This window comes from Paramacrobiotus metropolitanus, unplaced genomic scaffold (genome assembly GCF_019649055.1).
Source record: "Paramacrobiotus metropolitanus isolate TYO unplaced genomic scaffold, Prichtersi_v1.0 Parri_scaffold0000001, whole genome shotgun sequence".
Classification (NCBI taxonomy): Eukaryota; Metazoa; Tardigrada; class Eutardigrada; order Parachela; family Macrobiotidae; genus Paramacrobiotus; species Paramacrobiotus metropolitanus.
This window is the reverse complement of record NW_026570221.1, coordinates 963,733-975,212: the sequence shown is the minus strand read 5'-3', so window position 1 is coordinate 975,212 and position 11,480 is coordinate 963,733. Positions and strand designations below refer to the sequence as shown.

The window sequence follows — 11,480 nt, the reverse complement described above, 5'->3', positions numbered from 1 at the left end:
CGTCGCTGTTTATACATTGTCAAACGTACCATGCTGGAGCATCCCCATCGTCGAAACCTTAGCCATTTCAGCTGGGTCCGACTGTTGCTCGGTGAGGCAGCTGCGGCATGCCGCCTCCAGGGATTTTTCCGTCCACAAGAGACTGCCTCCGGTGGCAGAACCGTGCCATTCGGCGCAAATAAACGTAACCGTGTCACTTCCCGCCCGCACGAACATGCGACATCCGAAGGGGAAACTGAACATTCTAGTGGTTCTGTGGATCCCGGCACACTGAAAGATTTGGATATCCATCGAATCAACATGAAGCGGTCGCATCGGTTGGAATGAACACCTGCCATCACAGCCACTTTCACGCATCGCCGGCATTACGCGACACAGGCGCGCTGCAAACTTGGGCAGGGGATGGACGTCACGCAGCTGGTGGGCCTGGGCGAAAGCTACGACGTGTTTACGGTACAGGAATCCTTCACTCTTCCCGAAGAACCTTGGTAGATTCGGATCGTGCCTGTCGAGCACCGGCAGATTTCTCACGAACTGTGTCTGATGCACGATGCAGGAGCCGGCTGCAGTGCTCGGATGCGGATCGTCCATGCGAACCACGGCAAATCGGTCGCTCAAATAACCAAGGATGGTCCCCGTTTGAAAAACCATCGGTTCGTCGTTGGCGGCTCGCAGGCCACCGGATACGAAGAAGCCGACTGCAGATGTTGGCGACTCACGAAGCGGTGTGGCCAGAGATAGCGAGAATGGATCCATTGGGCGTTGACGGCGCTGGCGTCAAAGTCAACGAAGAACTGATCGCCGTCAATATCCTGCACGTATCCCAGCCACCATTGGCCGTTGTCGCGCTGCACCAGCACCGTGTTTCCATAGTTGGCCTCGCGGGCCCCTACCTCCCGAAAATAACGTACCGTTGCATTCATGGTTTTTGGTTTATGGGAATCGAACGTGAGACAGATAGGACTCGCACTGTTGCGTTAAATTGGGTTCGACAAGAGTCCTAAACTGATCAGGCTTTCTAGTGCTTTAGAAGACGAGCGACGTCACCTGCATAGCTTGAAGTTCTTGAAGCAGCTAAGCTATTCTTTCAGCTAAAAGAGGTCAGGTGCAGGATGGCTGAATTCGAGTATCCTGAAAACTTGCGTAATGTGATACGAAGCCGGAACGCTGCATTTGACCGTTTTAAGCGTGAAATGAACATTTTGCGAAAGGAAAGATTGAGACAGGAATGGTTGAAAAAGTCTCGGGTAGCAGAGAGGCAGGTTAATGCTTATTACCGTATGCAAACAATAAAGGTCGCGGCTGTATCTCGGCACGACAGCAAAAAATTCTGGCGCTTCGTGAAATCTGCTGTAGATCGCCCAAATATGCCTTTACTGAAACGACCGAACGGTGTTTATGCTGCGGACGATTTAGAAAAGGCTGAATGTTTAAACGAACAATACGCCAGTGTGTTTGGCCAATGTCCAGTGCATTGTATGTCTGCTGCCTGTGTCACTGAAAACGTAACAGAAGCAAGCTTATTTGCTAGTGATAGCGACATTTGGGACGTCCTGCGAGCAATTAACTGCAATAAATCTAGCGGACCGTATGATCTCTCTTCGAACCTTCTTAAAGCTTGTGGCGCATCACTGATCCATCCCCTGAAAATTTTGTTCAATAATTGTTTGAAAAAATGCATGTTTCCCAAGTTATGGAAAACCTTTTTCGTAACTCCTGTCGTCAAGCAAGCTGCTGATCAGACCAACCCTGCAAACTGGCGCCCAGTGGCAATGTTACATCCTTTGTCGAAATTGTTTGAAAAATTTGTTTGTAAAATTTTGACAATGCAGATTAGTAATTTTACAGATAAACAATTTGCCTACCGCGAAAAACATTCTACTGAACTTTTGTTGAATTTGTTCTGGCAGAAATTAACAGATGCTAAAGGTCGTGGTAAACGTGTCGACATTATTCTGTTGGACTGCAGCAAAGCTTTTGATAAAGTTGATCACTCTATTCTACTTGAAAAATTGTCGAACATGATTGTTTCGTGTACCGTTGTAAACCTTATCAGTAGTTACTTATCAAACCGAGTGCAGTCGGTTGTTGTAAATGGCAAGAAATCTGTGTTTTTACCGGCTACAAGCGGAGTCCCTCAAGGGTCGCTTGTCGGTCCCAAGTTATTTAACTGTCTCCTTAGTGATTTTCCTGCTGTTTGTGTCCATGGCAGTGAAATGTTGCTGTTTGCTGATGACGTGATGATGTACAAGATAATCGAATCAGATGTGGATGCGCTAGATTTTCAAAAAGATTTGGATGCCGTCACTAAATGGGCGCGCAACCATAACTTGATTTTCAATGCGAAAAAGTCAGCATGTGTTCAGTTCTCGTTCAGAAAGAAAATATCTGAGCCCTATAAAGTAAACGGAGAAAGTGTCCCCATAGTTGATTCCGCCAAGTATTTGGGAATTTACGTAGAGCGCAGTTGCAAATGGAAACTGCAGTCTGAAAATGTGTCGTGTCGAATGTTAAAGCGTTTGCGTTACCTTAACACGTTATTTCGTTCCCGAGATTTGTCAGCACGTTGTACACTGTATACGAGCCTTGTTCTATCTATCTCTGATTACTGTGCTTCTGTCACCTTCTCTACTCAAAAAGGGCTAATCGATAGTGTGGAAAACGTTCAAAAAAGATTTATCGAGTCCCTTCATCTTAAAAGTGACCGGAAAGACTATATTGCCAGGTTAAAGGAGCTACAGTGGGAGCCGATCGTACGGCGCAATCTGAAGCGCAGTCTTCAGCTTACGTACAAGTTTATATACAACCTAATCCCTTATGGCGACAAGTTATTTTGTAAGGATACTGCCGTGCGTTCTGGTGTTGCAGGTGCTACGCGTCGTCAGCAGAGGATGGCTGGACATCCGTGCCCGATTTCCCCTACTGGATCAACGTTTGGCGGCCACATACTCCCACCATCGGACCGATCGTTTGCTTATCGGATGGCGAGGATTTGGAATGACTTGCGGATTCCTGCGGAATCGTATCAAAGTTTTGGTAGATTTAGTGCCGCTTTAAATTGTGTCGATTGGAAGTCTGTAGTGTCTTTGAAGAAGTTTTACCACGCTGAGCACGTGTTGTTATTGAAAATGTGAAAATTTGTTTAATTATGACCATTTAATGTTTCTCGTTGTTTTTTTATGACGTGTCTACTGCCTCGGATTGGGCCTTAGCCCAGATTGTGTGTGGACGTTAAACCATTAAACTTAAACTTAAACTTAAACTTAAACTTATAGCTGGATAAGGTATGGATTGTAACAACCGGCTAATCATAAGATGATGTTTAGCCGTTTGGAATTATGTGCACAAATTCACTGTGACACGGAACAGCCACCGAAGGCGTAGCATGGGAAGCTGACAACTTCACCTTTACAGCTAGCATCTCCAATACATTTGCATTTGCAATATGCACATTTATGCCCATAAAATTCGTCATAAATTCGTCGTGTCCAACAACTGCAGTCGATTCAAATTTACTCAAAGTTTGTCACTTTTTGCTAAGAACCATCTAGAAATCACGTTCTTATAAGTGCCTAAATATTATCGTGAAAGTGTTATGTGTACAACAGATTGATGATCAATTTTACGGCTCAGCAATTTGGATATGATCATTTATGACAAATTATGACAGCAGAAGTATAGGAACGGATCCAGCGGGAACAGGCGCCTCGAGGTATGAGAGACATTACGCGCCCGGCGCTTGCCACTAAGTTTGTGGGAACAGAGCGTGACGAAGAATTAAATTCAGTTACATTGTACTCGATTTCATCACTTTTTATTGAAGTACATGTTTTCTGTGCTGGAGTCATCAAAGTAAAGTAGATTATTATCGCCCCACAGTCGCGATATACGGTCCGGTATACGATACGGTGGGACACCGTATCGTGACCGTACCGTTGATAAGTTGGAGTGATCGCAACGCGCAGACGGTAAACGATACGGTCCATTCCTGCCTCTGACGAGAAACATGCTGCGGTTCAAATCGGTTTTAAGACTTTGGCAGATGGTAACAATCGTTCAGCTGAAAACTCGATGAAAACTAGAATGCTAAACTATTTTTCGATACCAAAACGGCCAGATTTAATAGCCCATGAATCTTTCTAAGAGCATTTAAAATTTTAACACAAGCGCCTGTGAAGTTTACGTAACAGCTCGCGCAGAGTACTCCAACGGCTCCGTAAGCTTTGCATGCTAAATTCACATGGCTGCAGAATAGTTCGTTTTCAGATAAACTGCACTCGCTTGGTATCAAAAAATTCTTTAGAATTTTATCTTTCTTCTAATATCCTTTTCTGATGAATGAAAAGCAATTAAAATCTGCCAGAACAATTTTAAAGTTGCATGATTTGGCAGCTGCACACGTTGTGCTTCATGCCACTGCCACTAAGAGTGGTTGCTATATCGCAGACGTCAACGGTAGGCATTACGATATCTCAGCCTTCTACCGTCAATCCTACCGTCAAACGGTCCGGTAAGGGTACGCCGTGATGACGTAGAAGAGCCTAGTATATCGTACAATCTGACTAAATGAGGACGCTACGGTCTATGTTAAAAAGCCAGCGAACAGCCTTTTTTGCCCGCTGAGGCTGGTTGATCAATGTAGCCTCTCTGTTGTGACTATAAGCAGACCGAAGATACCGGATTCCAGTGCTGCCAAAAAGCGCAAGCTGACTGCTGTAGTCAGTTAGCTATACGATGACGGAAACATGCAAGCTGCGCCTTAAAGCGGGGCAGCCGCTCCCGAGCAGACCTTCGTGGGCAAGAAGAGGAGATACCGCGCCCTTTTAGACAGATGTGATGTTGTTCTCTTTGCACGCGATTTTTTTGGCTCGTCGTGTGCTTCGTGTAAAGATGTCGCTGTTTTTTTAACTTAGGTTGAAGAGTAAATTGGTCTTCTTGCACCGACGAGCCCCGATCTACTTATTTTTGTCTCCGCGCTAAAGTTTAGAAATTTGGATAGGAAAAGCGGATCTGTCCTCATTCGCACGAACGGACAAGTTTTTCATTTGATTAATTGACTATGCTGACATCGCACTTATAAGTACGATACTGTTCAATTCATAATGTGGTGTTATTGAAGGATTAAATTTACCAAGGAAAACCGATCCCATAGTCTTATCTAAGCAACTGAACTTTAAATTCCTTAAAGTAATACGTTTTCACGTGGACGGTGAGTACTGTCTCCTCATGATTCCCTTGTTTTCCCATTTCATTCAATGTATTGTATTTCATTAATTATTAACTTACACTCGTATGTAGCCCATTCTGGGGCAAAGAAAACATTATCTCAAGGGTTGTAAATTTATTATTTCATTTTGACGCTTCTTTTCTTGAGCCTTCAAGATTCATACAGCGCGCTCTTCCGGTGTGTATTGAGTAGACTCTTTGCAGTACTTGTTACGTTACTTATCGCGCGTTGCCTTTGTTAACGTATGCTGGAGCCCAGTGCTGCATGCAGCGAGATAGCGCATACAGGCAGAAGCGGTTCAGTTTGCCCACGTCCACGTCGGCCATGCTGTACACCGTCCACTGAAGATTTCGATAGTGCGCCGATGACGCGGATCGCCGGATTGGTAGTCTTGGAGAATCTGCAGAATAATTCAGTATGAGTACCCAAAAAAGAAAAGTAGCACAAAATATCCGCACAACTCAGCGAAGAAATCTGATTATTATAACGTGTGGTTTTGTCGGCGCCATGGCAGGTATCCTAGACGGAACAACCATGATCGGCGAACTGGCCGCCACGCCAAAAACAATCTACTAGAAAAACCGGATCCTGCAGCCAGTGCAACCATGCTGCATATCCGTCAAAACAGCAAGAAGATGCGGGGACAGTAACCCCAGAAACGGGGAATAGCGAGTCAGAAGGGCTGAGTCATCAGCCCACCCACACATTACTATTACGGGGCAAACGGGTAGAAATTCAGCTTGATACAGCGAAAAACACGAAGTTTGGAATAACTGTTCAATACTACGACGCGCTTCACCGGTCACCCAAATTGCACTTTTTACGCGTTACAGCACATATATGGCGTGGCTGGTCAGATTATTCGGTGATGATAAAAACGAAATATCAGCGATGAAGCAAAAAATTTACTATAATAAGATAAATAATATAATGGAGATATCAAATTCGTCATTGTAAAAATCGTTTTTTTACGAGCCAGCGCTCAAACTGCCAACATAGCGCTCAGAACGCGCTACCAGGTATTAGTTGATAGTGTTAGCTTTATGGGTTATATTTCCGGATGGGATAGTGCATAAGACATAAGAACCGTTGATTTGTACCTTCTGGAAATCACAGAAAGCAAAAAAGGGAAATATTAAAAAAAAGGATGCGCGTCCACAACTTTGCAATACCTGCATCACTTTCATGGCCTTTACTTCATTGTTGACCCGATTGGCCAGGCAATGGGCGATGTGCTGCACATCCAACGGCTGCCCCTCGCAGCCCAGATATTGCTCCCATAAATCCATAATGTGCGCCCCATCCAGAGGAGCCCGGGTGAAGACCGCAAGGGGGATGCGGGAAGTCATCACGAGCAGTCGTCCCATGTCTGCCAGCGTGAAGACATAGTCCTTCCAGATCACACGACCACAGCAAGACAGGAGCTTCGCCGTGACCGCTGCGATCTCAGCGGATTGCGCGCTCCAATTAAACTGACCACCACGGTAGGCCGTTTCCAGCCTAATCGATCGCTGGTGTATGATAAGACGGTCGATATGCATGCCGGCGCCGTTCAAGACAGCTGCAATAACATCCAGCAGTTCTTCGGCAAAATCGGGATTGCAGTGACTCGTATAGTTGGTTTCGGCAACATTAATGAAGATGATGCGGGTGGCGGGCGTGATGAGCTTGAAAACGCAGCAGTATAAGGCGTAACGAGAATTCCACTGTTCTGGAAACGAAGAGTGGGGCGGTTGCTGCATAGCTCGCACCTCTTGACACAGCTCAGTCGACGTGAAAAGGGCTTCCCACAGCGGACAAGTGCGGCGGCAGCGCTGACGATCGACTGTATCCAGTGACTGGAAGACTTCCTTCAACAACACCACTGGCAGCGCCAGTCCGATTTCAGGGTAGTTAACCAGCTGTATCCGTTCGAACTCAATATCTCTCTCCCTTTTCTCGACTAATTGACCGTGAAAAACAGGATGCTGGCTTTCCAATTGAAACGCCATCGCCTGTGGCAAGCACATGAGGAAGCAAACAAAATCGATAGCCTGTATTAAAACACCAACCATGACTCACCATATCTTCTTACCCCAGAGCCGAATCCTGGCTCCGTCGCAGATAATACACCTTGTCACCAAGAATCTTGACGAATCGCAGCTGGAACTTTCGCTCAACCTTTTTCAGCAGCAACCTTGCCTCCGGGGGCTGCATGGTCCAGTAAACGTCAGGAACCCCAAAGGTATGCATGACGAAATGGCCTGCGGCAACAAGTTCTGGCTCTTCTGGTTCCACGACGGGACTCGCTGCATTTCGAATCTGACAATGGGGAAGCAGTTCGCGATGCCGCTGCCCGTCGATCATTACCTCCACCAGCGATACATCATTCAAATTACTCAACCATCCAAAAAGTATTTTTCCGGAATACCATTTCCAGGGCCGGTGAGGTCCGTCGTGCAGCAGCACATCAACGTTATCTCCTTGGCGCGAGATACGAGATCGAGAGACTGAGCTATCCCTGATCTTTCCGTATTCCACCAGCACTGCCTGCTGTGTTGGGCATCCGAAATCCACAATCAAGCGCGGTGGAATGCCGTCGTCCTCTGACTTCTCTTCCAGACCAACGACATGGCCGTGCTGTAGGAGACCGTCAATGTCCACATCCACGGCGTTCCACGCGTACACCCACCGTTCAGCATTTTCGTACAGGTGCATGTTTTCCAGTAGGATAGTCTCCCGTGAAAAGCAGAAAATGAGGGAGAACGGACAGATTTTTTACCGCTGTAGAACAGTGTGGAAAAGGCAAATCTACATTCAAAGCTGAAGACAGAAAGCAGGTATGAGATGTTGAGTGGCGGTGCGAGATGTCAGGCTGTCAGTTAACGCTTTGCTTTAGTTTCAACGTAGCCGCTGCTCGAGGGGCATCTGCATCATGCTGACCTAAATAGTTCTCTTGTCCACATCAGCGTGTGTAGCCGGCAGATTGGTGGATGCGATTTCATTGAACATCCACCATCCACCCGTCCACCTTTCTGCCGGCTACAAGCGTGCACAACTTCCGATTTTCTTCTCGCTTATTAGACCTTGTTCTGGACACTACAGTGACGATAAAGTTGTGCCACATTAAAAATTAATGGGTTATTGCCTCTACCGTATCGTAGCTTTCGCACGTCACAAAACACCTCGCTACCTTTGCCCATTCCCGAAAGCACAAAGCTATTAACAGAAATGGTAAACTATCTTTTAACTAGTACGTAAAGGAAATGTTCCTTTATATTTTGGTATAGCTGATAATAACATCAATAAAGCGGACTGTTTTACTTCGCGTTTGGCGTGAGAATATTCCTCTCTTAGCCTTGTCACCTTGGTCAAACCCTTAAGCACCAGGTCCGCCAACAGAAGGTTTAGTTTAGTAAGGGAAAAAGATTAACTTTGATTTCACCTTGACAACTACACTCCCTAGTCCCGACAACTGCAGTTACTTCGCTTTAGCATTGTTGATTCGAGACGGAATTTCTGAGGTGCAAAGTTTAGGAATTTCAAAATGAAAAGGAGAAAGTAAACAGTAGAGAATGTTTAACGGAAAAGTTAAGAAGCAGTAGACCAATAAGTGCCCCAACTGCAAAAGAGAACGCATGCGTAATCGTTAATGAAGCTAAATAGGCTTCTGATCGAAAAGTCGTGAATCTGGATTTAAACTCCGTAATGCTTGCAAATTTTACACTTGTTCCTTCCCGGGCTGTAGTTACTGGATTCGCTGCTGGGTTGATCGGAATGGCCGCTGTCCTCCTAAGCGAATGCTGGTCTCAAGACTCAACCCACGCATGCAACGCGACAAGGCAAACAGGGAGAATCGGTTCAGCTTGACCACATCCACGCCGGCCACGTTGTCCGTCGTCCACGTTTGGTTTCGGTAATGTGCCGATGGACGCGGATCGCAGGATTGGTAGTCATGAAGAATCTGCAGAATTACGAACGATAATGCACAGGGAAGCAGGATAAAACACCAGGCACATACCTTCGACGTGGCGTGTGCCGCGTGAAACTGTCAGAGCACTTTGCACAAGTTCGATATTACGAGAATTTCTAACGTCAATAAGCCCTGATTCAGGAGTTGAAGCTTTTTGGAAAGAAGTTAACATTAACAGTCGTAAGCGCTGGGACTGCGTGTCAACTTATTACCTTGATCACATTCTTGGCCTTGACTTCGCTCTTTGTCCGTTCGGCAAGGCACTGGGCAATACGCTGAACGTCCAACGGCGGCTGGTCGCAGCGCAAATGCTCCTCGAATACATCCAGAATATGCGCCGCATCAGCATTTCCTCTAGTGAAGACGGCAGTCGGAATGCAGAAGACCATCAAGGGCGAGCCGTGCGGACTTTCCACTACGAGGAGATAGTTCTTTACAATTAAACGCTCGCAGCACGACATCAGGTTGGATATGTGCGCGGATAATGCAGCGGAGAGAGCGCTTAGCTTCCACTGGAAGGAGAGCTGCACTGAGCCCCTTATTACTCGCCCCGACACGATCAAACGGCCGACGCGGCTGCCGGCGTCATGCAGAACCTTCCTCACAAGATCCAGCGCTTTCGGTAACGGTGAATCGTCGGTGTAACCCGGACCTCGATTGCGGCGGTTAATGTCAGCCGTATCGGTATTGTTGATCCAGATTGTGCAAGTAGGGGGTGTAACGTGCTTGAAGATGCAGACATAAGGGAGGTAATTGCAATCCAACTTCACAGATGACGGACTAGGTCTTCCCAGCGCTATACGAACATCTTTGCACAAATCCAGCGAAGTGAGAAGGGCGTCGAACAGTTGACAAGTACGGCGGCAACGCTGTCGATCGACGGTGTCCAGTGCGTGGAAGCTCTCCTTCAGCACTTCCAACGGCAACGTCAGCAATTTCCCTTCAACGACAATCAACGGCTTTTTCCGCTTGAGCTCACTTTCCGGCTCGTCGATTTCTTCGGGTAGATTGCGGTTCAACACGCGCAAAGCAGCCTTCGTCTCTCTTTCGAGCACACTCGCCTGTCGTAAGATAATGGACACATTAATCAAAAGCAATTAGGATACTTTCAAAAAAGCAAGGGCTCACTAGATCTGCATCCAGCGACATATGCCGCAAAGTCCTATTCTGGCGCCGTCGCACAAAGTGCATTTCCTGGCTGAGAACCTTGAAAAATCGCAGATAGAATTTCCGCTCAACTTCCCGCAGCAGCGACGCAGATGCAGACGACTGCAATGTCCAGTATCCGTTGGGCACACGGCACGTCTGCATGACGAAATGGTCGTCTGGAAGGAGCTGCCTTTGGATCGGATCGCGGATCTGTCGGTAGGGAATAAGTTCGCGGCGACACTGTCCGTCCATCGTCACCTCCACCAATGTTACACCATCCACCTCATCGAACCGTGGGACCGTCGTTTTCCCGGGATGCCATTTCCAGACACGGTGCGTGCCGTCGTGCAGCAGCCCCTCCACATCGGTTACCGCGCGCCTTCGAATGGATCGATGTGTGGAGCAGTCCCAGATCTTCCCGTATTCCACAATCACCGCCTGCTGTGCCGGGCATCCGAAATTCACGATCAGACGTGGCGGAGTGAGGTCGTTCTCTGACTTCTCTTCCAGGCCGACGACGTAGCCGTGCTGCAGCAGACCGCCGATCTCCACATCCACCGCGTTCCACGTGTAAAGCGGTTGTTTATCGTTTTCGTACAGATGCATTCTAATGGTGTATCTCTGACTGAGAGTTAGACAATCACTTATGGTTAATGGCAAGTAATAGGCATATGCAGTAATCCGCAGGAAAAGTTCAGTACGAGGAGGATTATAGTTGAGTCGGTAGCGCATAGCTGCTGTGAGTTAAACTGAACACCATTTTGGTAAGTTGTTGACGTAACAGCCAACCGCGGATGGTTGCACAAACCAATAGCTGCGGTTGGTAAGCAAACAGTGCAACCCCCCCCCCCGGCTGACTGCAGTTCAGTTGTTGGAAATGCAACCTTCCACGGTTGACTGTTACGTCAACAGCTTATGGAACTGGTGTTCGGTTTAACTCGCTGCAACTATGCGCTACCGACTCAACTATAACCCTCCTCGTATTCAAGAAACTTCGATAATTGATATCAACCAATACTCAGTTTTCACATCCTTGGCACAAAAGTTTCGAGTCGCCCTTCCGCCTTGTGATGGAATAAGAAATCTCTTCGAGTATCGTACGCAATTCTCGTGAATGAAGATTAGTGTCTAGTGATACAATCCGTAACCATT

General features: G+C 46.9%; 2 protein-coding genes across 2 annotated transcripts; both read right to left on the bottom strand.

Annotated features, from left to right (window-relative positions):
* Positions 1-5,421: 5,421 nt before the first annotated feature.
* LOC129581354 (uncharacterized) lies at positions 5,422-7,681 on the bottom strand. Its single transcript, XM_055472366.1, has 3 exons — positions 7,289-7,681; positions 6,400-7,221; positions 5,422-5,627 (listed from the first exon to the last, which is right to left on the bottom strand). Exons 1-3 carry the CDS (start codon positions 7,289-7,291, stop codon positions 5,526-5,528), a joined length of 927 nt encoding a protein of 308 aa, XP_055328341.1. The 5' UTR covers positions 7,292-7,681; the 3' UTR covers positions 5,422-5,525.
* A 1,148-nt stretch (positions 7,682-8,829) lies between these two features.
* LOC129591073 (uncharacterized) lies at positions 8,830-10,934 on the bottom strand. The gene is made up of 3 exons (XM_055486629.1): positions 10,308-10,934; positions 9,392-10,240; positions 8,830-9,170 (listed from the first exon to the last, which is right to left on the bottom strand). The coding sequence occupies exons 1-3, from the start codon at positions 10,932-10,934 to the stop codon at positions 8,955-8,957; spliced, it is 1,692 nt and encodes a 563-aa protein (XP_055342604.1). The 3' UTR covers positions 8,830-8,954.
* Positions 10,935-11,480: the final 546 nt, after the last annotated feature.